Here is a 27,846-nt window from a genome sequence, read left to right on the forward strand (position 1 = left end):
TGTGTGTGTGTGTGTGTAAAATTAACACACAATAAAATTCACTCATTTAAAGTGAAAATTCAGGGGCACCTCTGTGGCTCAGTGGGTTGAGCCTCTGCCTTTGGCCCAGGTCATGATCTCAGTGTCCTGGGATCGAGCCCACATCAGGCTCTTTGCTCGGTGGGGAACCTGCTTCCCCCTCTCTCTCTGCTTGCTTCTCTGTCTACTTGTGATTTCTATCTCTCTCTAGGTCAAATAAATAAATAAAATCTTTTAAAAAATAAAATAAAGTGAAAATTCAATGGTTTTTAGTAGTCATAGAGTTATTATTTTAATCATTTAATACAGAAAATTTAATTGTAAACAACTTGAAACCAGCTATGCTGCCAGCCGCATTCTCATATTCTTCCACAGAATCCATGCCTACCTCTTCCCCATCTTTCTCCAGAGCTGCCAAGTTCTCCTGGGCCTCAGAGACCTCTCTTTCCTACACACCTTCCCCCACATACAACACATAAATGTTCACTTTGTTTCGTGAGATCAAACTTATGGTTCGGGCAGGCCCAGACCTCAGCCATGGCAGTGGTATTGCTTAGTACGCCCACACTCTGTTGCTCTTTGGCCAGGTCTCCCTGGGGAATGACAATCAGAGGGCTGGTAGTTGATGTCCACTTTAAATCTAGTTGGGCAACATCCTCAAACTGGGTGTTGCATTTCATCCTGTTGCTGGTAAAGTCTGTGTTGATATTGGCTTGTCCCTCCAACACCACGGGCCACAAACCATGTACTTGCTGCGGCAAGAGTCATACTTGGCCATTTGACTGGCTGGCTTCAGGCAGGTGTTGGGGAACTTGCTGCTCATCCTAGGCCTTCTTAGCTGAGATGCCTCAGAGTTGGTGGCCCGGGGAAAGTAGATGTGGGGGTATGGGACCAGGTTGGTTGGGAAGTCTGTCAAATTCACATTCAGGGTACTGTCAAATTGCAGAGACGTAATGATGATAGACACAACCTGCCCAATCAAATGATGGAGATTAGTATGTTTGATATCCTGACCTATGTCATAGATGGCTTCCTTGGTGACCATGAAGGCACAGCAAGAATGATCTAAGGTCATGTGAATGATCAAGAAGGAATTGTGGGGCTCCACCATGGCTGTTGAAACCTGGAGGACTGGCACACTTGAGGTTGGGCTTCTTGCCATAGACCACCAAGAACTGATTCATGAGTAGGGGCACAAACCTGGGACTGGCGCTGTCCCCAGAGCTGTGGAAGATGAGCAAGTCCCACAGCACTGTACAAAGATCTGCCAGTTTTCAGATCCAGTCCAGGTCACAATCTCCTAGCCAATGATGTAATGGCCTTTGGCATCATTATCGCCTGTGTCTTCTTTCCCAGGGATCAATACCAAGCACCCATTTTTTAAACTTTTCTGAACTTAATTTTAATTTTCTCTTATTTCTTAAAATGGCAATGGGTTAACACAATATGCAAATGATTTTGAGTGCCATTATATATGTTTATTTTTGCTTCCTTAAGTGTTCATGTTAAAAAGAAAAAGTAGCTGAACAATTTCATGGTTTTCTGTTCTTTGGTTTGGAGAATAGTGATTCCATTGTCAAAGACGACATGGATACGGTCAGTATCTATGTGACACCTGATGTTACAGATCTTTTCAAATAGCTGGTTGCTTGGTATGATGTGGACATAAAAACTGGGTGACTCGCAACATTTTAAATTATTCTTGAAGACGCAGCCATCATTCACCAAATGGCCCCTCTTCTAGGAGTGTACAAATCCATGCAAATTTTTACTCTTTTACCACCAGATGTCAGCCATTCACTACACTGGTAATAACTACCCTGAAGAATGCTTTATAAAAATCTATGTGGCTGTCACCTTCATCTCTCCTTCCCTCTGTCCCTCTTCACCCCTTCCTGCTCTGACCATCAGTCAGTTTTTTTGACCACTTCAGAGAAGGAAAGGAGAGGGAGTCCCAAAATCCAAACGTTGGTAGCTGGCTTTCTATCAGTAAGAAAGGTAAGGACCTGAGCAGTTAAGTAGGATGATAGAAGGTATTTGACCATATTTGTGCCATGAGTTTGGGGAATATATCATACTAATTATAAATAAAATGAGGGGATTAATTTATGTTCTTGAACAGATGCTACCAATATTTATTGGGGTGAGATTAAGACTCAGTCATTTACAGAAGAATGCTGCTAATAAATGAAGAAAAAATAATATAATTAGAAAACCATTATTATTTAAGAACTACCCCCAAATTATAGATTCAGGAAAACATCACCAATGGATAAAAAAAAACTATTAGGTAAAAGTTTTGGGGGAGTAGATACTCACGTGACTTAAAAATATTTTCTCTCCTACTTTGTCTCTTAATCTCACAAAACAAACTGAGGGTTGTTGGGTTGGGGGTTTGGTAGGTAGACAGTGGTTGGATTATGGACTTTGGGGAGGGTATGTGCTATGGTGAGTGCTGGGAAGTGTGTAAACCTGACGATTCACAGACCTGTACCCCTGGGACTAATAATACATTATTTGTTAATAAAAAATAAAAAATAAATCTCAAAAAATGTTTTCTCTCAGAAACACTTTATAAAGAAAAGGTAGAAATGGAACATATATAATGGGGAATTTGTTGGACATTAAAAACATTTTTATTGTTTTTAAGATTTTACTTATTTATTAGAGAGAGAGAGAGCACGAATTGCAGGGGGTGGGACCAAAGGAGAGGGAGAAGCAGACTCCCCACTGAGCAGGGGGCTGGGGGCTGGATGCAGGGCTCAATCCCAGGACCCTGAGATCATGACCTGACTCAGTTATCCAGGTGCCCTGGACGTCATTTTACTTAAGTGATCAAATGTAGCATCATCAATAATGGAGCAAACTGACATTGTGTGTCTCCTAATATGAGGCGGTGGGAGGTAGGCATCATCAGAATTATAAATCAATCATGAGAAAAAAAGATGAAGTTACAGTGGGGGGAGCCCTTGTGCAAAATGACTGGCCTGCACTATTTTTTTTTTAAGATTTTTATTTATTTATCAGAGAGAGATCACAAGTAGGCAGAGAGACAGGCAGAGAGAGATGGTGGGGAAGCGGGCTCCCTGCTGTGCAGAGAGCCTGATGCAGGACTTGATCCCAGGACCGTAGATCATGACCTGAGCCGAAGGCAGAAGCTTAACGCAGTGAGCCACCCAGGTGCCCCAGACTGTATTATTAAAAGTGTTGATGTTTTGGAAGAAAAAGAATGGCAAAAGAATTATTTTAAAGAGAAAAAAGGGGGTCACCTGGGTGGCTCAGTGGGAAGAAGCCTCTGCCTTGGGCTCAGGTCATGATCCCAGGGTCCTAGGATGGAGCCCCGCACTGGGCTCTCTGCTCAGCAGGGAGCCTGCTTCCCCTCAACTCCCTGCCTGCCTCTGCATACTTGTGCTCTCTCTCTCTCTCTCTCTGTCAAATAAATAAATAAATAAATATTTTTAAAAAGGAGAGAAAAGAGTTGTAAGAAACAAATGCATCATGTGAATATTAATTGGATCCTGGATCAAAAATAGAAAGCTCCAAAGGGAATTTTAGAGATGCTGGGGGTTCAAATCTGGACTACATATTAGCCGATATTAAGGAATCAGTGTTAAATTCTTTTGTGTAACACTGTTTCTGTGGTTATGTAGGAGAATGCCTAATTCTTAGGTGATATGTGTTGAACTATTGAGAGTAAATGTTCTGATGTCCTCAAATTATTCTCAAATTGTTCAGTAGAGGTAAATTAGTGTGTGCATGCATTGCACACCTGTGAGAAAGAGAAAAACACATATGGCAAAATGTTAATCTCTGGTAAGTGTAAGCGAAGGGTATACAGATAGTCAATATGACAGTCTTCAGTATTGCTATAGCTTTGAAATTTTCAGAGGAAGAACTGGGGACAAAAGAACATCATAATTTGTTTGTTTTAGAATGAATAGTATTGACTGAACATCCATGATTTATCTTTTTTTAAGTAAGGCAACTATCTCTTTTATTGATTGGAAGCTACCTGTTTCCATCAACCTTAGATGAGTAGAAATCGTAGGATAAGAGACAGATTTTGGGTCTCAAATCTTTGCTCTTGTTTTCTTTGTATATTTTTGATTGTCATTATTTTTGTGACAAATCCAAATTGAACACTTCTTCTTGTATTCAGTATTGTTTGTGGGAATTTGAGACTCTTTTAATTTATACACTGGTACAGACTTAATTACTCAATGTCCCTTTTTAATGTAATAATTTAAGCACCACACAAATAGGCATTTCAGTAAACCTCTTTATCCAAGAAATAGAACATTAGTGCCTGTCTACTCTGTTTTTTCTTACCAGAATCAACACTTATTCAACTGGCAGTAGTATCTGAAGTTTTCTTGGTGAAAGAAATTTTCTATAAATCATCAGTGTGGTTACTGTGAGATGTGATTCTGCTCTGGTTCTACATACCACACTTTCCCTGCCTGTGGTGATTTATTCTAAAGTTGCACAGAAATCAAATCAGACCAGTTAGTCAATGTATTAGAACTCTTTAGAAAGGGAAGGTATCTCCCTCAAAGTTAATGCTGGGAGGATTTCAACTCAGAGTTGCTGGTTGCCACCTTTATTACTTCTGGGTGGAGAGTGTGCATGAAAATGAATCCTTTGTAGAAGAAAGACAAACTGAGGGCGATGGGAGGCAAATTCCTGATAGCATCTTCTGATTTGCTGAATCTAGCCATGCTTGAGTTTTTCAGTTATGTGAATGAATAAATAATAGTACTATATCTTAATAAATTATTAATTTTTCATTATTATCATCAATTCTTAATAAGTAAGAATTGTGTAAATTGTGATTTATGACTAAAGAACTTTGACTAATAAAATGGTCTGTATTTTATAGATATATAAGATATAGCTATAGGTGGGTTCAGAATGGTGTATAGTAAGATCCAGTGCTTGGAATTTCAGAACTTTCTCATCTTAACCCGGCGTTCTTTCCAAAGTCAATATTGGCTAAGACTAGGCTGCACTATTGAATGGAACTACCTCCTTAACTGGAAGTTAATCATAGGAACCAGTGCATTTGTGCTGTTTCATCCATTTGCATGCTTACGTCAGCTCCTGGACAATATATATTTTTAAAGACATGGAGAGTGATGTTAGTATAACAGAGGAAACAAATGAAGCATTCTCAAGTAACTGGTTTGTTCAGGTTATGTATGTATGTGTGTAGGAGAAGCGCATTTTTGCTCAAAAATGAAAAGAGTTCTTTTATTGTCAAACTTGTCTTTATAAACTCATCTATTTCGCATTCTTTCTTCATATTTCCAAACTTGGGCACTCTCTTATCAAGTCTTCATTGGTAAATCCCTGTGATGGTACAGTGTACTCAGTTTTGGAGCACAGAAAATACTTGTTTCTTGTTTTGTACCTTTAGTTTAGAGGTATGACCGACATCTCTGGGTGTTGGTGTTTCAGAAATTGGAAGTCTATAAGGAGGAGTTACATTTATCATCATCAGTGTATTCTCTAGATTGAATATATATGCTCCCTTAAATAATGATGCAGGAAAAACACACCAAATTTATCTGGTGGATTCTTGCCTTTAGGTGTGATTTGAAAAGAGAAAATAAGACTAGCATGGTGGCCTGTGGAGGACATCACTTGTATTTTTGTCTTAGGGATGATCCTTGTTAAGGGAATGGAAGGGAGACGTTGCTGGTAGGTAAGTTCTGGCTGTGAAGATAATTTGCACCTGCGGCTTCTGTGATGTGGGTTTGAGGAAGTGGGGTCAATGACTTCTAGGCCTCTCTCTCTGGAGACTATATATTTGAGAACATGGCTTCGTATGCCTAATAATTTTTTTAAGGCTTGGCTACTCTCTGTGGGACTGTATTTCTTGGAGATGGTCCATAGAACACCTGGGTCCAGATCACCAGGGATGCTTCTTAAAAATGCAGAGATCTGGGCCCCACCCAGCATAGTGAATCAGAAACTCTGGGTACAGGATCAAGAGTCAGTCCTCTCAAAATAAGTACCCACAGCTGATACTTATATTCACTGAAATCTGAGAAGTATGCTATGGGAATCATTAACTTTGACTTACACCAACTTTGAGCTATTAGGTAGATGACAGTCTGGGGAAAAGGCCCTAAACCCAAGTCTTTGGCTTCCCTTGTCATTCACCTACTTAAATATTCAATTTATATAACAGTTGAGTGAGAGTTTAAAGATGCATGGGAATTTTGAGAAAGAATATGCTGATTTGATAAACTAAGAAGAAAGCTTAGTACAAAAGATTTTATGCATATGATAATTCAGGGCCAATTCAGTGAATGACAGAGCAATTCTTTTTCCTCCCCAAATAACACTCTCTGGATAATTTAATGTAAAAAAATCAAAGCCCAGCTGTTTCTTTGTCTTTTTAATAAGTCAATTATGCCTATTTTATTTATCCAATTTAAAACACTGAGAAATTAAGGCAGTCAGATCTTGGTATTAACGGTCAACATTAAAATACCCCAGATCCCATCTTCTCTCTCCAAACATTTGTAAACTATAACGTATGTGAAAATATAGATATCTACTCATAGTAACTGGCACAGTGGAAGAGCTGTTCTCAAAGACAGCAGTTTTCAATGCTGGATGCACATTAGAATTACCTAGAGAAATTAAAAAGCATGGCCTATACCAAGATACTCCTCTAAGTCAACTAAATCAGGATCTCTGGAAGGAGTGCCCCCTGTCTTTTTTTCTTCTTTAATTCCCCAGGTGGTTCTACAGTAAAGCCAGGGGTAGGATCCACTTCTTTAGGTGCTTCCTAAGCAGAGCAATCTCTGAGGGTCTCAAAAATGAAATTTAGCTAAGAGCAATAATCAGTGGAGAGACTTAAGGCAATGGAGTTCATTCATTTCTAGTCTACCATCTTCAGTCAAGCCAGGTTAGTAGAATAAGGGTAGTGTACTAGGACAGGATTGCAACACCCCAGATTTTCTTTTCCCGACTCTTCTTTTTTATCATGCCATTTGCTTATATTAGGCATAAAATTCTGCATGCTATAGTAAGGGACATACGTAAGAACAGACGTGCAAAAGGTATTTGTCTACTCGATGGATATCGTTGAAGACCTCAATGACACATCTTGCTGTCTTTCAGAAGGTACTTGGGAGCAAGTTTTTCTGGTCTTATAATTAGGAACTCTTAATGTTTAATGGACTCATAAATTATGTAAGTAATCGATTTTTATTTAATGAGCTGCTAGAAAGTTTAGAGGCAAATTCTCTTCCTCGAGCACGTGTAATAGGAATGACTTTTGTATTAACTTTTCCATTTTTATCTTTTTTTTTTTTTAAGATTTATTTATTTGACAGAGAGAGAGAGAGAGAGAGATCACAAGTAGGCAGAGAAGCAGGCAGAGAGAGAGGAAGGGAAGCAGGCTCCCTGCTGAGCAGAAAGTCCGATGTGGGACTCGATCCCAGGACCCTGAGATCATGACCTGAGCCGAAGGCAGCAGCTTAACCCACTGAGCCACCCAGGTGCCCCCCATTTTTATCTTTGTTCTCCCTTTATCTTTCTCACCTCCTTATAGTATACCATTTTCATATTTACATTTTTTTGAATCCATCAAGTCACTGTAAACTGTTTAGGAACATTTGATAACATTCAAAAAAGTAGCTGATGGAGCTGAGGATCAAATATTGTACCACAAAAGTGCAAGTCAGCTAATTTCCTCAGTGTAAGCAGACTTGAGCACCATCAAAGTCAGTGCATAAAACATTTACTTTGGGGTATTGGACTAATCCTCACATTGAAATAAAAAAAATATGTAAGATACAGTGGACAGGCACATATACATCAGAAGAGTTGTTATTCTACATTTACATATTTACTGCTGATGGTACCAAAAGGGAAATAAAGGAGTGGTCAAGAAAGGAACATGCTATTCCTCATTTGAGAAGGAAGATCAAAGGAATACAAAGAAAGGTGAAGTTTCTACTTGGGGAGGATGCCCAAATTAAGCTTGCAAGAGAAGGCAATCATCTTTGGTATCAATGATGAGAAGGAAAAAATCTGAGTTAGATTTTTAAAAATAGGGGCACCTGGGTGGCTCAGTGGGTTAAGGCCTCTGCCTTCGGCTCGGGTCGTGATCCCGGGGTCTTGGGCTTGAGCCTCGAATCGGGCTCTCTGCTCTGCGGGGAGTCTGCTTCCTCCTCTCTCTCTCTCTGCCTGCCTCTCTGCCTACTTGTGATCTCTGTCTGTCAAATAAATAAATAAAATTTAAAAAATAATTTAAAAATAACATAACTGGAAGACATCTAACATAATTTTTTACAAAGCAGTCTGTAGTGTTTTCATGATTGGTGAATTAAATCTCCGCTATGCCACTACTAAGATGCTTGAATTGCATGTAGACATTTTGAAGAAAGGGAACTAGAATCTGATTATTATATGAAGCAAATTTATCAGGTTCTTACTAAATTGCATTGATGGATTATAATGAAAAAGATGTCATAAAAGTAATTTGTATGGGGGAAGAGCAAGATGGCAGAGGAGTAGGAAATCTAAATTTCTTCGGGTCCCAGGAATTCAGCTAGATAGTTATCAAACCATTTTGAACCTACAAACTCAACAGGAGATAGAAAAAAAGAATAGCAGCAATTCTAGGAACAGAAAAGCGGCCACTTTCTGGAAGGTAGAACATGCAGAGAAGTGAATCCGAGGTGATATATGGGAAGATAGACCGCAGCGGGGAGGGGCCGGCTCCCAGGAAGCAGTGGAGCAATGGAGAACAAAATCAGAACTTTTAGAAGTCTGCTCCACGGAGGAACGTCACTCCAGAGGCTAAGCGTGGGGTGGAGTCCTCACGGGGACAGTGTGGTCATAGGACCTGTGGGGGTCACAGAAAGACCTGGGGTGTCTGAGTACAGCAGAGCTCCCAGGTATCGGAGTGGGGAAGCAGGCTCCAGAGAGGAACCAACGAGTGGGCTCTCAGCTCGGGGTTATCTTAAACCGTCATCCAGGGCTTAGTCAGGCATACCTCGTGGAGCAGGGACCCCACAACTGGCAAATCCGGCGAGATGCCACCCCCTCTTCCACTGAGAGGAGCAGTGCAGGAGCGTGCTGCAGGAATCTGCTGGGTTTGGAGACTCCAAACAGGGCCATGGGCCAGAAATAGAAACGCTCAGTCACCAAGTGCAGCTGGAGACCAGGGAGGTGAGAGTGATTGGGCGCTTTTCTCCAGGGTTGCTCTGAGGAATGCAGCCCCAAGCTCTTGGCTCCTACCCTCCGGAGACTGGGAGGCCTCCAATTTCATTCCCATCCTTCAGAACTCTACGGAAAGCGGAAAGCGTTCAGGAAACAAAAGCTACAGAGAGCGAACCTGAGCAGATTCCTTAGGTTGCCCTGGGCAAAGGCGGTGCAATTCTGCCTCAGACAAAGACATTTGAGAATCACTGAAACAGGCCCCTCCCCCAGAAGATCTGCAAGAACCTCCGGCCAAGACCAAGTTCACTGATCAATGAGAATTGCAAAACATCAGAGCTATGGGAACACAGCACATAGAATTCATGGCTTTCCCCCAGGATTCTTTAGTCTTTCAAAGTTACATTTTTTAGATTTTCTTTTTTTCTTATTCAATTCTTTTTAAAATTTTCCCCTTTCCTATTTTAACTTAACTATTTTATCAATAACTTTTTAAAATCTTTTTAAAAAATTTCATTGTTATAGTCATATTTTATCCCCTCATTGTATTTAACCTTATTTTTTTTTTTAAGATTTTTTATTTATTTATTTGAGAGAGAGAGACAGTGAGAGAGAGCATGAGTGAGGAGAAGGTCAGAGAGCGAAGCAGACTCCCCATGGAGCTGGGAGCCTGATGTGGGACTCGATCCCGGGACTCCAGGATCACGCCCTGAGCCGGAGGCAGTCGTCCAACCAACTGAGCCACCCAGGCGTCCCATAACCTTATTTTTTATATACATATATGTCTTTCTTTCTTTGAAATTTTGGGATATAGATTCTTCTAACAGAGCAGAACATACCCTAAATCTAGCATATAGCTTTGTTCTAGTCTCCAGCCTGATCACATTCTCTCCATTTTTTTTTCTTTTTTCAACTTATCAATTCTTTTTTTAAAACCTTTTTAAAATTTTCATCTTATAGTCATATTCCATCCCTTCATTGTGTTTACCCTTGTTTTTGTATATATATATATGTTTTTTTTTCTTTAAAATTTTGGGAGGCATCATCTCCTAACAGACAAAAATACACCCAAAATCAACTGTGTGGCTCTTTTATATTCACCAGTCTAATTATATACATATATATATTTCAGTGAGGGGGTGGAAAACAATTTACCATGCTAATGGACATCAAAAGAAAGCTGGGGTGGCAATCTTGACATCAGATAAAATAGATTTTAATCCAAAGACTATGGTAGGAGACACTATATCATATTTAAAGGGTCTGTCCAACAAGAAGAGCTAACAATTTTAAATATCTATGCCCCTAACACAGGAGCAGCCAACTATATAAACCAATTAATAACAAAATCAAATTAAGACATCAACAACAATACAATAATAGTAGGGGACTTTAACACCTCCTCTCACTGAAATGGACAGGTCATCTAAGCAAAAGATCAACAAGGAAATAAAGGCTTTAAATGACACACTGGGCCAGAGGGACATCACAGATATAGTCAGAACATTCCATCCCAAAGCAACAGAATACACATTCTTCTCTAGTACACAGGGAACATTCTCCAGAATAGATCACATTCTGGGTCATAAGTCAGGTCTCAACCAGTACCAAAAGACTGGGATCATTCCCTGCATATGTTCAGATCACGATGCATTGAAACTAGAACTCAACCACAACAGGAAAGTTGGAAAGAACTCAAATACGTGGAGGTTAAAGAACATCCTACTAAAGAACGAATGGGTCAACCAGGAAATTAAGGAAGAATTTTAAAAAATTAATGGAAAATAAATGAAAATGAAAACACAACTGTTCAAAATCTTTGGAACACCACAAAAGGGGTCATGTGAGGAAAGTATATAACAATAGAAGCCTTTCACAGGAAACAAGAAAGATCTCGAATATACAACCTAACCCTAAAGAAGCTAGAAAGGGAACAGGAAATAAAGCCTAAACCCAGCAGGAGAAAAGAAATAATAAAGATCAGAGCAGAAATCAATGAAATAGAAGCCACAAGAACAGTAGAACAGATCAACAAAACTAGGACCTGGTTCTTTGAAAGAATTAATCAGATTGATAACCCCCTGTCCAGACTTATCAAAAAAAAAAAAAAAAAAGAGAAAGGACCCAAGTTAATAAAATTAATAAAATCATGAATGAAAAAGTACAGATCAAAACCAACATCTAAAGAAATACAAACAATTAAATGAACATTTTATGAGCAACTACCACCAGAAAATCTGACCATCTGGAAGAAATAGATGCATTCCTAGAGACACATAAACTACCAAAACTGAACCAGGAAGAAATAGAAAACCTGAACAGACCCATAACCAGTAAGGAGATTGAAGCAGTCATCAAAAATCTCCCAATAAAGAAGAGCCCAGGGCCAGATGGCTTCCCAGGGGAATTCTACCAAGCATTTAAAGAAGAATTAATACCTATTCTCCTGAGACTGTTCCAAAAAATAGAAATGGAAGGAAAACTTCCAAACTCATTTGATGAGCCAGCATTACCTTGATCCCAAAACCAGACAAAGACCCCATCAAAAAGGAAAATTACATACCATCTTGTTACATCTTTGATGAACGCGGTTGCAAAAATTCTCACCAAAATACTAGCCAATAAGATCCAACAGTACATTAAAAGGATCATTCACCACAACTAAGTGGAATTTATTCCTGGGCTGTAAGTTTGGTTCAACATCTACAAATCAATCAATGTGATACAACACATTAATAAAAGAAAGAATAAGAACCATATGATACTCTCAATATGATGCTGAAAAAACATTTGACAAAGTACAGCTTCCTTTCTTGATCGAAACTCTACACAGTGTAGGATAGAGGGTGCAAACCTCAATATCATCAAACCCGTCATGAAAAACGCACAGCGACTATCATTCTAATGGGGAAAAGCAGCTCTAATGGGGAAAAACAGGTCAGGAACATGGCAGGGATGTCCACTCTATTGAACATAGTACTAGAAATTCTAGCCTCAGCAATCAGACAACAAAAAGAAATAAAAGGCATCCAAATTGACAAAGAAGTCAAACTCTGTTTGCAGATGATATGATACTTTATGTTGAAAACCCAAAAGACTCCACTCCAAAACTGCTGGAACTCATACAGGAATTCAGTAAAGTGTCAGGATATAAAATCAATGCACAGAAATCAGTTGCATTTCTATATACAAATAGACAGAAGAAAGAGAAATTAAAGAGTCCATCCCATTTACAACTGCACCCCAAACCATAAGATACCTAGGAATAAATCTAACCAAAGAGGAAAAGAATTTGTACTCAAAAAACTATAAAGTACTCATGAAAGAAATTGAGGAAGACACAAAGAAATGGAAAAGCATTCCATGCTCATGAATTGGAAGAACAAATATTATGAAAATGCCTATGCTACCTAAAGCAATCTACACATTTAATGCAATCCCTACCAAAATACTATCAATTTTTCTGGAAAGAAATGGAACAAATAATCCTAAAATTTCTGTGGAACTGGAAAAGACCCCCAATAGCCAGAAGAATGTTGAAAAAGAAAGCCAAAGTTGGCAGCATCACAATTCCAGACTTCAAACTGTTACAAAGCATTAATCATCAAGACATCAAGACTGGCACAAAAACAGACAGATAGATCAATGGAATAGAATAGAGAGCCCAGAAACAGACCTTAAACTCTACAGTCAACTAATCTTCGACAAAGCAGGAAAGAATGCCCAATGGAAAAAAGACAATCTCTCCAACAAGTTGTGTTGGGAAAATTGGACAGCCACATGCAGAAAAATGAAACTGGACCATTTCCTTACACCACACACAAAAATAGACTCAAAATGGATGAAAGAACTCCATGTGAAACAGAAATCCTTCTCCTTGAGGGGAGCACAGGCAGCAACCTCTTCAATTTCAGCCACAGCAACTTCTTCCTAGAAACATCACCAAAGGCGAGGGAAGCAAGGGCAAAAATGAACTACTGGGACTTCATCAAGATCAAAAAGCTTCTGCACAGCAAAGGAAACAGTCAACAAAACCAAAAGACAGGGACACCTGGGTGGCTCAGTTGGTTAAGTGGCTGCCTTCAGCTCAGGTCATGATCCCAGCAACCTGGGATCAAGTCCTGCATCCGGCTCCTTGCTCGGCAGGGAGCCTGCTTCACCCTCTGCCTCTGCCTGCCTCTCTGTCTGCCTGCGCTCTCTCTCTCTCTGACTAATAAATAAATAAAATCTTAAAAACAAAACAAAAACAAAAACAAAAGACAACTGACAGATGGGAGAAAATATATGCAAATGACATATCAGATAAAGGGCTAGTATCCAAAATCTATAAAGAACTTTTCAAACTCAACACCCACAGAACAAATCATTCAATCAAGAAATGGGCAGAGGACATGAACAGACATTACAGCAAAGACATCCAAATGGGCAACAGACACATGAAAAAGTGCTCAACATCACTTGGCATCAGGGAAATACAAATCAAAACTACAGTGAGGGGCTGCCTGGGTGGCTCAGTTGGTTGGGCGACTGCCTTTGGCTCGGGTCATGATCCTGGAGTCCCAGGATCAAGTTCCACATCGGGCTCCCTGCTCAGCAGGGAGTCTGCTTTTCTCACTGACCTTTCTCCACTCATGCTTTCTCTCTCTCATTCTGTCAAATAAATAAATAAAATCTTTTAAATAAATAAAGTAAAATAAAGTAAAATAAAAGTAAAAATAAAGAAAAGGATGATTTCTTAAAAACAAACAAACAAACAAACAAACTACAGTGAGATACCACCTCACACCAGTCAGAATGGTTAAAATTAACCAGTCAGGCAACTATGGGTGTTGGCGAGGATATACAGAAAGGGGAACCCTCCTACATTGTTGGTGGGAATGCAAACTGGTGCAGCCACTCTGGAAAACAGTATGGAGGTTCCTCCAAAAGGTGAAAACAGAGGTACCCTATGACCCAGCAATCACATACTGGGTATTTACCCTAAAGTTTCAAATGTAGTGGGGCACCTGGGTGACTCAGTGGGTTAAGCATCCGCCTTCAGCTTGGGTCGTGGTCTCAGGGTCCTGGGATCGAGCCCCGTGGTGGGCTCTCTGCTAGGCAGAGAGCCTGCTTCCTTCTCTCTTTGCCTCCCTCTCTGCCTACTTGTGATCTCTCTGTCAAATAAATAAATAAAATCTTTAAAAAAAAATTCAAATGTAGTGATCCGAAGGGGCACGTGCAACCCTATGTTTATAATAGCAATGTCTACAATAGCCAAACTATGGGAAGAGCCTAGATGTCCATCAACAGATGAAGGATAAAGAAGATGTTCATATATATATATACATAATACAGACATAAAAAAACGAAATCTTGCCATTTGCAACGACACGGATGGAACTAGGGGGTATTATGCTAAGTGCAATAAGTCAATCAGAGAAAGACAATTATCATAAGATCTCTCTGATATAAGGAATTTGAAAGGCAGGGTGGGGGATTGTGGGGAGAAGGGGGGAAAAACGAAACAAGATGGGACCAGGGAGGGAGACAAACCATAAGAGACTCTCAGTCTCAAGGAACAAACTGAGGGCTGCTGGAGGGGAGGGCGGTGGGAGGGATGGGGTGGCTGGGTGAGGGACACTGGGGAGGGTATGTGCTCTGGTGAGTCCTATGTATTGTGTTACATGGATGATTCACAGACCTGTACCTCTGAAGAAAATAATACATTATATGTCAATAAAAAATAACAAATAACTAATTGGTAGTCACTGTAAGATGAGTATTTCCATGAACACCTGAGAATCTGATGAAATTATTCTTTAAAAAGAAAACCATTAGTGGTAACCTACACTGATGGACCCGTCTGCTTATGTAATTTGAGACACAGCCTTCCTCTTAGCTAGATCACCTTTTATTAAATAATTTACCTCCTGATTGATATACAGGCAAAACCCCTCTTTGAATTTTAAAAGAGAACCTTGCTTTACACATGTATGTAAAGTCTGATTGCTGGCTTTTAATTTATATCAGCCATATAACAAAATATCAGCTTCATTTTAATACAATACAACACATTTCTTTCTGTTGAAAACACTGAGTAGTTTTCACTGTATCTGTGGTTTGTGTAATTATTACAAAAGTGGTATACAAAACCCTCCAAGTATGCAAAAATTCCAAAATACACTCTGACAGCTAATGCTCTGAAAACACTTTATTACACAAATTACATTCAGATTCTGAAAATAGTGTTCTAACAGTGTAACCATCTAAAAATAAGACATCCCAAAAACACACCAACTGAAGAAGAAAATTAAAAAATGAATTTAAATAGAGACTTTTTTCTTTCCCTCATTGCAATATAATGTTAGTGATTTTAAAAAAATAGAAGGAGATTTAGCAGCTTTGTCCTCATGTAGCACAAAGTTTCTCTTTACTGCCACAGGCTGAGAATGCTGAACAGGAAAGGCACCAAAGACAGACATCGGCAATGGAAGTGCTATTGGGAAAATACTGTGTTCAAGCAGAGAAAGGGGTTATTTACATCTACAGAAGAGCCTCGAAAATGTAAATGAGCAAACCTTCCATCATTAAATTAGTAGTGTGATAGAAGAAGAGGACCGTTTCTCTAGTCTATGTTCAGAGAAGGACAATGGCACTGTTATGAACTTTTAGGAAACTCCTCAACTAGAAACAGAAGCCAACTCAATCAAAACAAAGGAAATACAATGTGTCCAGTCCCACACAGACTAGTACAGTTTACAGTTAAATACGCAAAACCCTAAACGTGCTAAAGGGAAAGGAATCTGGCGTTCTTAGAAAATCTCGTGAACCTAAATCAAAGGCGGGTTTTCAGGAGGAAGACAGTGAGGGTGCAGGCAGAGGTGCGGAGTACTCCTCTTCGGACTCACTTCCATCATCCTCGTCTTTCTCTTGGTCGCTTCCCTCCGTGCTAAGGCGGTCAAACCCTTTCCGGCTGTAGCCCTTCCGGCTTGCGAAGAAATTTCCAAGGTTTAAGCCTCCACCGCCCTTTCCTGAAGAAAACACACAATGACATGGAACTGAGGGCAGGTTTGCACAAATGATTCTCCATCTTCTTGTGGATTCATTTTTTTTAAAACATTTTTTAAAAAATGATTATTTATTTATTTATTTGACAGAGAGAGAAAGATCACAAGTAAGTAGAGAGGCAGGCAGAGAGAGAGAGAGAGAGAGGGAAGCAGGCTCCCCGCTGAGCAGAGAGCCCGATATGGGACTCGATCCCAGGACCCTGAGATCATGACCTGAGCCGAAGGCAGAGGCTTTAACCCCCTGAGCCACCCAGGCACCCCTGCTTATAGATTCTTAAATGATAAATTAGAAGTTATAATGCCAAAGGGTAGATATTAGTAAAAAACAAAACAAAACAAAAATGTGACAGAGGGATACTTATCCTATAGGGTCAGGAAGATATTACTCCACGCATTTATTAAAATACATAAGAAAGGGGCGCCTGGGTGGCTTACTCAGTCAGTTAAGCGTCTGCCTTCAGCTCGGGTCATGATCGCAGGGTCCTGGGATCAAGCCCTTGTTAGCCCTCTGGTCAACAGGGAGTCTGCTTTTCCCTCTTTCTCTCTCTCTCTCAAATAAATAAATAAAGCCTTTAAAAAATAAAATAAAATAAAAGTAAAATAAAATAAAATAAATAAAAAAACTCCCCAGGATTATATATGTGTTTCTGTAGGACCACTTCAGATTCATTTTTCAGGATCTCTGGAACTGGCATCCCTCAAGGAGCTCTTCATTTCAATGACTATATGAAAAGGTCATCTTCACTATGACAAGCACTGACAGGCCGACAGGAGTGACAGAAAATTTACTGAAGACAAATGAAGCCAGATAAAAGACAGGCGAAGAAAATTAGATGATACAGAAAGGCAAAGCAGAAAAAACCCGAGACTGGGAAATCTGCTGCCAGAGCCACACGCTTTGGTTTTAGTTGCTGGTTTGCATTCTGCACTTAACATTGCTGTGCTGCACATGAGGAGTTTAATTTTCCGAGAGAAAACAAGAAATATCTCCTTGCTCTATAAAGGACATGAGCTTGTTGACTTTGAGCCAAATGTGAAGGATTCCAAAAGGTCACAGGCATACCTCTAAGTCTTCCGAGTACTCTTCCTGAACTTGCCTCAAGTTTGTGTTCAGAATCTGCTAGAAAGAGATGGCACATTTCAAAATGAGTCCCAATCGCCCTTCTCAACCATGGGTTCAACTTTCAAAACAAAATCAGGAATTCATAGACAATTAAAAACAGGGCCTGGCTCTTGTCTGTATGCAATTCTAAGGGGAGAAGAAAGGCAATATATTCTTGTGATAGTATCTAAGGGCCAGAGCTGGGTTTGACGCCTGCCTGTGTCCTCACAGCCTGTGCAGTCTCAGTAAGTTGCTTCTCTGAGTCTCGGTTTTCTCCTCAGGGAAAACAGGGATTAATGATGATCCCTACCTATCTGCCAGGTTTAGACGGGATACTCCATGTGAAGTGCTTAGAACCGTGCCTGGTACACATACAGGACATGCTCAATAAATACTAGTCACTTTTTCTTAGGACAAGATTAAATTACCAAGAATTTATAATAAGTTGGAAGCTCTGATTATTATAACTTAGGAGTGTTTGTCTTTGGCTTTAGTCTTTTCATTAAGAACACAACATGTCCTGCTTGAGAAAGCTTTGGATCCATGTAGATCGTTTCTCTTTTTTATAAAAGACTTAACTGAAGGCAAGGACCTGAATATTTTCAACCAAAAAGTTGAAATGGCACTGCCCGTCTCCATGAAGGATGGACTTTCCTTCTTTATTGGTAGGGTTGGGGTGGACCAGGACTCCCAGCCGACTTCATTTTCATTCTCTATCTCTGCACTTTCCATCCTGGCTTCCCTGAAGGGCTGCCCCCTTCAGGGTTGTGGTCATGGAAGTGAGGCTCGGCGTTCTCCTGTGAAGTCCCTAGCCAGGAGTAGAGGCAGCATTGTGAAAAAAGCTAGCAAGCAGATGACAGCGGAAATGTCGTGAAGAGTGAGTGTGGAGAGAAACAGGTAAGAAGGGAAGACTCTTGCTAAGATTGTTAGGAAGCCAAAAAAATAAGAATGTAAGTTCGATGAGGAGGCAGGGCAGTCCTTAGCTGGCTTTGTATCCGCTGTGCCTAGTACGGTGTCTGTTGTGGAGCTGACATGCAAAGTACGGGCTGAATAAATATGAAAGGTCTTTGATGAGGGCTCCTAAAAATTCTCACGGCTTGGACAAGCTCTATCCGGAACAAATGCTGCAAGAGGGTGAGAGGCTGACCTACTTTTAGAATTAAATGTATTAGATGGAACCATATAAAACTGCAATTTTTCTAAATAAAACATGATTGAGGAATGGTAATTTCCTATGGTGTGACCTGGGTCTCTGCCTTCCCAACACCTTCCTGGGAACTCAGTGTTCTGGAGGAGTGCCACGTCCCATATGCTTAACAGCAAACAGGAGAGGCCAAGCCTTCCCGACTCACCAGCTACTCCTTCCAGTGTGGGTGGATGGCCAACATTCCTGCTACTTGCCCCAGGCCCTGTGTGTTCCTGATCCTTTGTGTACTTATCACTGCACTTACCACCGTCTATCGTTACCCTTCTAAGTCACCTCGTTTATTATGTGTCATCTCTTCTGGGAGCTCCATTTATGGATTCAGTCATTTTTCCAATGACTATTTACCAAAGCCCAAGAGCCAGGAACTGTTACTTGTGCTGAGGATACATGGATAAACAAGCAAACATGGCAGACTCTGGCTTTCAGAAGCTTCCATCTAACTCCGTGAGGACAATGGCTGTGTTTGTCTTTGCCCCCTGCTCACCGCAGTACCATACCCATAACACGGGCTCAAAAGTTCTTTTTTGAAGAGTTAACTGTATTTTTTTGCAGAGCTTTATTGATTGCAGATGAAAAGCAAACCAGTCCTAGAAAAATCTGCTTTCACCACTTATTAAATGGATTCCTCTGTTTTTTTGTTTCTGTGTCCTTTTCTGTGTCAGGGCTTTGCCATGGGCACTGAATCCCTGCCACGGTCGCCTTGGCCTGAAATAGAATCAGATGCTCTTTCTTGATCAAATGCTGCCTCCCACCCTGGCCCATGGATTCCTTCCTAGACGCAGCTGTAGACTCTCGCCTTAGGACCTGAGGATCCAGCCAAGAGACAGCTCCTGAGAGGTGAGAATCTTGGGTTGGATTATTTCTTTGTTTATCTGAATGTCTCGAAAGGAATTCAGCTCCTGGGTCCTATACAATGATGATGATTTCATAAAATACTGACTCCAGTACTGGACCCTGCCTTGTTTGGTAAAGGAAGGCTGATGGCCTGATTTGTGCCTATTTAAAAACTACCAAATGGTGTATTATAGAAATAGCTGGTTTCTGGAGAAAGTTGAGGTTCAAGACAGGTATCCTCCATGACTTCTTAGGACTTTGTCCTTTATTGTCAATGACAATCGTAGTCATTGGTGGTATTAACTGAGCACTTACAATGGGACAGAGACTGTGATAAATGCTCTCTGTTTATCATTTCATTTAATCTTCACACAATCTCATGAGTTTTTTTATTCCCACTTTGTAGGTGAGGAAACTATTAAGTAACTTGCCCAAGGTCATGCAGCTAGGAGCTAAAGCCAGGGCTAGGAGGGGAAAAGACAACTCCCAAATGTCTGACCCAGGTATTTCGAGAAGTGGGCCTGTTTCTAACACCAAGGATCTCTTCCTTCCTGACCCTAATTTATGCTGACTACTTATCTGCACAGTTTTGTATGGAGACATTAACTGGGCTTACGCCAATTGCTAAAAGGCAGTATTAAAGGTTATATTTTAATCTAACTCTCCAAATTTCTGAGGCTTCATATATCTTCCTACAATGATACTAACTGCAGACAATATATGGAACATACATAGTAACACCAAAAAAGGCAGAGAGCACTTAAAAAAAAAAACAAAAAAAACACTGAAAAAAATCAAGACAAGACTTTGAGGATAATTAGGCCAAACACTCTTTCAAAGGTAGGTTCTAAGTTCAAGGGGCTCATTTTACTTGCCTCCAAAGGCCTTTGATTTTTTCCACCGAATATATAAGGCAATGGCCAGCAGGACAACCACCGGAATAACCAGAAGGGTTGTAATGAGAACAATGGGCACTCCCAAGCCCGGCTCTTTGGTCAGTTTCTGTTTCTCTTGCATCTTCTGCAACTCTGTGGAGGTGGGTTTGTTCTCCATTTTGGTTTCAACAACTGCCTCGGATTCTTCGGGGAAAGAAGAGTTCACAATATTCAACTGACTCAAAGATTCCAAAACCCTCGTGCCCACCCCTACCCAGGCAAATCAACAACTGCTCATAAAGAACTTGTTGAGGTCAATGCATGTGGGGGTTCACATTTCAGTATCTGAATCTACCAAGCTACCAGGCCACAATTATCTGCTGTGATTAGTACTTTCCCCTCAGTGGTTTTGTACCTCTAAATTGGTTTTCTTTGAGTCTGCCCTTTGTTTCCTCTTGAGCGAGAATTCCATAAAAGAGGTATCTTCCTTTTGCATTTTTTTTTCAAGGTTGAAATTAACAGGCAGCAATGGCGCAGGGCGAAGAACTGGTGTGCGTACTGGAATTACATAAATCTGAACTGAAATCCCAGTTCGCCTACAGAACTAGCTGTGTAACTTTGGGCAAGTTACTTAAATGGTCTGGGCCTTCTCAACCTCATCCGTAGAACTGTGACGATACAAAAACACCTCCTTCGTAAAACTGTTGAGTGTAAAAGCTTAGCTTAGAGAAGGTGCTTAAGAAATCTCTTTCCTTGACTCTTAAGTTTTTGAATCTTGTTAATGTTCAATGAATTACTGATACATCACATGCATAGTTGTACACATTAACTCTAGGATTACAAACTGGAAAAATAACCTTTTCAGTTTCTTTTGTACAGTTTCCAGCAAGCCATGAGGGCACACAGATGTATGGTACATCCTATTGTTGTTGATGAAAATAGTTTATAGAACAATTCTCTGATATTGACTAGCATTGGGGAGATATTGGGCCTAAAGTGCTTTTTGGGAACTGATACAATGACACCATATAAGCTGCTTCAGGGATTTTAAAAACTACTGACTTGAAAATGAGGTTGAGCCTTGCGATGTTCTTGCCCTCCCAAAGCACATACATGTACTTGTACAAAAACCCTAGTGTGCCAAGGCCAGCAGTTACAACCACATGTTTGCCCAAAGGCTCATAAGATTTCTAGAAGTTCAATTTTTCGGTGTGCCCTTCTGCCCTACGATACAGAGTCTATCACATGGCCTCAGGGAACTTCTGACCAAGTGGCAGGAATAGGTGGTTTAACACTATCAGAACATCTTGGGTTAATGTTTATCGAAGTGGACATTTCTCCAAGGAAGCATTTCTCAAACTACTCAAGACACTATAAACACAATTTGTGACGCACACATACGGCAGGTCCCAGTTTTTACTTCCATGTTGTTCCGTCACGGTCTCAATGATATCTCCTGAGCACTTGCACGGTTTCAGGCAATATTCTCATTTAATCATTACACCAAGCCTATAAGTAGGCACTGTTAGTATCACCATTTTACAGTGGCTTCATAGCCCTCATTTCCTTCCCTACACTATGGTGAAGGACAAACCATTATTCTGTGTCCACTGGAGTGGCTCTTGAAACTTCAGCAGGAGAGAGGAAAAGGGATTGGTTTATAGATTTAGATGGCTTACATTTAACCTGTCTAGAGCTGTTTCCAAGAGGAATGTTAAGTTTGATTCTCACTCTCCCTGCCCACGAACTGTTGTGTCTTTTTCTTCATTACTGTGGAAGAGACATACAAATTGTTCTGTTTTATTTAAGCTCCTTTTATACTTCTGTAGGACAGTAACAATAAATAGAGGATAGGATTAAAAAACAGAACAAAGGTGTAGCTTGGTAGTAAAAAACTCATTGTCTTGAAAGGATTTGTTTCTATAGGAAGGTGACTATCACCAGAGGAATTACAGCATTTTTGTCATTCATGGTTTACCTACACCAAAGACAATAGCTGTACCAGAGGATATCTAGTTTCCTTTAGGAAGCAGAGCTAGGACTGGGCTCCAGTAAAAGGAAACAAGAACTAGGAAGCAGGTGGCAGACTAACTAACGGACTTGGTTTAGCATTCACAGAGAGGGTACTGAGAAGGCGGTAAGCGGTAATGAACTTGCTAAGGTACACACTCTGCACTTTAGAAATTCTCGATTCCCACACTCCTGGTTCTCTGTCATCTACTAAAAATGCTTGAACATTCTCACTTTTGAAACCCACCAAAGTACGCTTAGATTTTTCAAAGATACTCTACATTTTAAAGAAAGAGGGTAAAAAGTTAAAATTTCCTGGTTTAAAAAAAAAAGCAATATTGTTGCTCTTTCTCAGGAACCTTTATAAGTGGAGTAAAAAGTCTGACAAATAGTTATGATTTACGATTCCAGGAATTTCATTCAAAGCATTAATAATTCAAATTCTTCCACTTTTACTCTTATCTGAAATTCTTTAATTAAAAATTCTTTAATTAAAAATTAAATTCTTGGGGCGCCTGGGTGGCTCAGTGGGTTAAGCCGCTGCCTTCGGCTCGGGTCGTGATCTCGGGGTCCTGGGATCGAGTCCTGCATCAGGCTCTCTGCTCAGCGGGGAGCCTGCTTCCCTCTCTCTCTGCCTGCCTCTCCATCTACTTGTGATTTCTCTCTGTCAAATAAATACATAAAATCTTAAAAAAAAAATTAAGTTCTTTAATTTGGATCATCCCTGATGAAGGAACAATGAAGAAGCTAACATTGGCTAGAACCTGGGGCTTCTGGAAGGTGGAGAGTGCCTCACAGGACGTTTTCTATCATCTAAGATGCCAGCCGTATTCCACTGAAAACAATATCTTCAAACAAGCTCTTCTGGTATCCTTATAGATACTTGGAAATAAATATAATTTTGAAAAGCAGATGTAGAGTAAGTTTTTTTTTTTTTTTCCTTCTTTAAGCACTGAATTTAGCAGGGAAGCTAGGTGTATTCTTATGTGAGCTCACACATAGAGGCATGGGCCTATTTCTTTCCCCTGGAGAGAGGGGGAGAAGTCCAGAGACCAGTGGGAATTCGAGTAACTCAGACAGTAAAGGAGAGACATTCTTAATACACGAACCCAGCAATTACTACCCAGTTCATTACAGACAGAACTGAAGTCTGAAGATCTTAGATGGCCTATTAGCAAGTAACAGGGAAAGTGCATATAGCACCAATGAGATTACTTTCTCCTTCGTTCCTTCCTTCTTCTCTTCCCTCCCTCCTTCCCCTCTTTTTTTTTTTTTTTTCCTTTAATGCTGTGTGCTTTCCCTATAATGTGTTGTTCTCTATAAGGCCTAAGATACTAACTGCACTAGGGAGTTTCTTTTTGTTTTATTGAGACTGATTCACCATCATCATCTTTTATTTTGGGGAGGGAGGAGGGAAGGCTATGATTTTGGTGGGACATTGGCATAGCTGTTGGTCCCTAGCAACTTTATTTGAAAATCCTTTTCCCAAGTCTTTGATCATCATAAGTTCTCTTATCCCTGCACCTCCTTGTGAACACAACACTGGTTCCAAAACACTGTTATAATTAATCAGTTCTGTGACCATTCACAGTGGAGGCAAGTGTCATTAGAGGTTGCTCAAAGTTGGAAATTTATAAGGCTGTTCAATCTGGGATGTTTCTCCCTCTCTTTTTTAAGAAGTGGTTTAAGTTAAGCTTCCAGATTTTGATAAAAGACAAACTTTTGGGGATTTAGCAAGATTTTTATTCCTTTCTGTAACAAGAAAATCATCTTAAAAAAAGAAAGACTTGAAATAAGTCAAGCAGAGAGAGTCAATTATCATATGGTTTCACTTATTTGTGGAGCATAACAAATATCATGGAGGACAAGAAGTATTAGAGAGGAGAAGGGAGTTGGGGTAAATTGGAAGGGGAGGTGAATCACGAGAGACTATGGACTCTGAAAAACAATCTGAGGGGTTTGAAGTGGCGGGGGGGTGGGAAGTTGGGGTACCAGGTGGTGGGTATTATAGAGGGCACAGGTTGCATGGAGCACTGGGTATGGGAAAAAATAATGAATACTGTTTTTCTGAAAATAAATAAATTGAAAAAAAAAAAAAGGAAAGACTTAATGAGAGTCATATGGGTTCAAAGAGGACTGGAACAAACTATTTGCATCTGGATATTCCTAGTTATTAAAATGGGACTGTCATAACAAGATACTTCAAGAACATTTACTATTTGAACTCCTGTGTTCTTCCATAAGGCTGGGAGGTTTTCCGACCAAACACAGTCACCGATGTTCAATGAGTGAGGATAGAGGAAATGGCCTGGGGAGAACCCTGTTCATCCTTCATTATTGGCCAGGCAAAAAGAGGTCAATGTGGTTGAGCTGTTCTCAACAAGTCATGCAGTATAATCTAGGATTCTTTTTTGTTAGTGGGATTTGTTTAAACAGAAATGGTTTGAGGCCACTCTGAAATCCCAGAGATCTCAGAATAAACTTCAACCATCCCCAGTCTGTAGCTCTGGGAAGAACTTATGGTAAATGAATTGGTGGTATTCATCTCTCCTGAGTAGCATAAGAACAGTGGTTAACAGCACAGGCTTCGGGGGCGCCTGGGTGGCTCAGTGGGTTGGGCCGCTGCCTTCGGCTCAGGTCATGATCTCAGGGTCCTGGGATCGAGTCCCGCATCGGGCTCTCTGCTCAGCAGGGAGACTGCTTCCTCCTCTCTCTCTCTCTGCCTGCCTCTCTGCCTGCTTGTCGTCTCTCTCTGTCAAATAAATAAATAAAATCTTTAAAAAAAAAAAAAAAAAAAAAGAGCACAGGCTTCGGTGCCAAACAAACTGTGATTTAAAGTCTGGCTTTGCCACTTACTATCTCAATAGTAATTCTGATCTTCAATTTCCTTATACATAAAATGGGGATAATAGCAATTATCATATGGTTAGTGTAAGGAGTTAATATAGTAATTCTTGTATAGCTCATTTTTTGTACTCCATAAGTGATAGCGCTTACTAATAATAATATCTTGATTCGAGAACAAACAACTCACCAATAATTCTATATGTAACGATTATAGAAAAATAGAGGATTGGGTACTCTTTGCTATGGGTGTGGTATGAATGTCACTTAATAGAGTCACCTGGGAATCTCTGCAAATGCCAAACAATATTATCGTTTGTATTATCTTACCCCTCTCAATCTTGAACAGGCTATATTCTCTTATCTGCGTACATAAAATCCCTAAACTCCCTCTTGGTTCTTGCCTCTCTGCATGTCTTTCCACCTGCTTTCACGAGAAAGGAAAACAAGTAAGCCTAGGGTTGGGTCTGAATATGTAGGTGGATCATTTGTAAAGCAACTTAAACATTAGGAGCGCTTTTAGAGAGTTCTTAATTTCACATGACCAGGTCAAAACCCTGCAGATAGGAGAACATGTACAAATATAAACTGATCCTTGGAAAGGGAGAAAACAGTTCTACTGGGAAGACAGTGATTGCTTACCAGTAGCTAAATTCCATTTCCCGTTCCTGACAGTATATACTAAAGTTACACTTATTTGTATATATCCACAGGTATGTACACACACACATACACACACACTCCTTATAGGTTATAAGTCTCTTGAAGTCAGGCCCAGTTTCACTTCCCTTAAGCCCATTATAGTGCCCTGTACTTAGATGGTCCTCAGTAAATGTTGGGGGGAAATGGTACTTAGATTGGAGCTTAGGGAGCTCATCTTTTCAGGCCCCTATCTCACTAACTCACTCATTTAGACTAGAGCCCATTAGGGAAGGCCTTTTCCAGTGTACTGGATGGTATTTTTCCGCTTGCCTGAGGTTAACGTACTTCTTAAAGTGACTGACTTCCTTTTTTTCTCCCTGAATGTCTCTGGTCCACTTGTTACAGAATCACTTTTTATCATCTGAAATCAGTGACTCTGAGCTCATTATCAACACTCCATTTATCAGAGGAAACAGTGGCAACATGCAGGTTTAAAGGCTCAGTACACAGTAGAAGTTATGGAAGATTTACCAGATTATATTATATTTTTAGTCTGGTCATTTTTTTAAGTGAAGTGAGAGCCATAGAAGAATTCAGCACAAATAGCTTGGGTTTCAGAGTCATAAGAGACCAACCTTTGGTTTCCTGGACCTCAATGCCAGCCTTTTTAACCGATCGATGTTCCATTTCTGTAACAGCACAGCAGAGGAAAAAGAAAATCAGAATGTCCAAAAAAAACCAAAACCCTAGAAAACTTATTTTTGACATTAATTTTGCTCAGTGGAAAATATTTCCTTAATTCATCAAAGGCATTATCATATTACAAAAGGGTTTAAGACAAACCACTGATTAAGCGCCAGGCCCATGAATCCTGGATAAAATCTCCTAGCGAAAACTGAACTATTGCTAAACTCTTCATATTTAAAGTGAGGTTGTCCTTGTGGAGCTCATGATAATGTATTATTTCTGAAATATCAAGTGGTTCTGTTTTCATGTGGACATCTAGGCTGCTTACTAATTCTGCCATGTTTGATCACCAGTCTCCTAGCACCCATAAATAGACTTGACTAGTTAAATACTAGAATGCAAATACAGGAGACACTCGTGTAGCCTCTGATGGCAGTCTTACTGTTCTAGAAGTACTATTTCTCAGATTTATTATTCAGGTGCGTTTTGGATTACACAGAGGGTTCTTCTCTTTCAAAGCTGAATGCAATACTGCAGCACTTCTCAGCGTGGGAAGCCTTTCCAAAATATACACATTTTATCCCTCCTCTTCTTTCTATAGATCTTGTGTAGGGTCTGGCCCTGTGTGTTAGGAAAGTCCTCCCCATCGGACTTGGATATGCATCTCTGTTGAGCACAGAGCACGAGGGTGGTCTCCAGAGCCTCAGATCAGAATCTTAGTGAGTTTAAGTATCATCTTGCTACCCGTGAAATGAAGGTGCGGGATAGATTTCCGAGGTCTTTTCTAGCTTGAAAGTTGGTCATTTTTTTCATTCTTAAAAACCTGGGCTCAGTCTTGGAATTGGGAATTATCCATCCCTCTCTTTGCTTTCCTGTCTGCCTACACCCTCTGGTTCCTCTTTGAGGAGGTAGTTGGGGGAAGGCTGCACTTGCATGGGGAACGGGAAGCTATTGCTGGAGTGGAATAGGCCACGCATACTTCTGTGCACTTGACCTTAACTGGGTCCTTATTACATAATGGCAAAAGTCACTCAAAGGACAATTGTGAAGATCGCAGTTACCAAATTTACTTGGACTCTAAGATCTGTGTGATAGCTGATTAAAGATTTTGGGCTCCTGATTTTATTTTTCTTTGTTATTACTTACATTTTTTTCTTTGCTGTAACTTTTACTTTCCCTTATTATAATTAATATTTATTGTCATCAATTCCAAATGTCCTTATTATTATTTCTCTATCTAAAATTGCCTGCTGCCGCTCCTGATACCTCAGATTTACCATTCCTTTCCTTAACTCCATCTTCTCCTATGGTTTGACTCTGCCATATTTTAAAAGCATCTTTGGACTTTGAGTTTTGTGGCCCATTAAGCATTTATTATGGTTGAATCTAGAAAGCGTATGT

At 40.1% G+C, this 27,846-nt stretch overlaps 1 protein-coding gene and 1 pseudogene across 20 annotated transcripts in view; both read right to left on the bottom strand.

The window, feature by feature from the left end:
• Positions 1–694: 694 nt before the first annotated feature.
• LOC122918272 lies at positions 695–9,159 on the bottom strand (annotated as a pseudogene).
• A 6,211-nt stretch (positions 9,160–15,370) lies between these two features.
• The window catches only part of PAM (peptidylglycine alpha-amidating monooxygenase), a 282,570-nt gene continuing 270,094 nt past the window's right edge, over positions 15,371–27,846 (bottom strand). For 5 of the 20 annotated variants that reach the window (XM_044264740.1, XM_044264730.1, XM_044264769.1 and 2 more), the window contains 4 exons: positions 26,394–26,447; positions 20,263–20,466; positions 17,308–17,364; positions 15,371–16,208 (listed from right to left, as the gene is read on the bottom strand). In XM_044264740.1, the coding sequence (XP_044120675.1) occupies positions 16,027–16,208; positions 17,308–17,364; positions 20,263–20,466; positions 26,394–26,447 (497 nt within the window). In that variant the 3' untranslated portion in view covers positions 15,371–16,026. The remainder of the gene's footprint in view (positions 16,209–17,307; positions 17,365–20,262; positions 20,467–26,393; positions 26,448–27,846) is intronic. The other 15 variants (XM_044264749.1, XM_044264778.1, XM_044264868.1 and 12 more) reach the window with 5 other exon arrangements.

This window comes from Neovison vison, chromosome 1 (assembly GCF_020171115.1).
Source record: "Neovison vison isolate M4711 chromosome 1, ASM_NN_V1, whole genome shotgun sequence".
In the NCBI taxonomy this organism is placed as follows: domain Eukaryota; kingdom Metazoa; phylum Chordata; class Mammalia; order Carnivora; family Mustelidae; genus Neogale; species Neogale vison.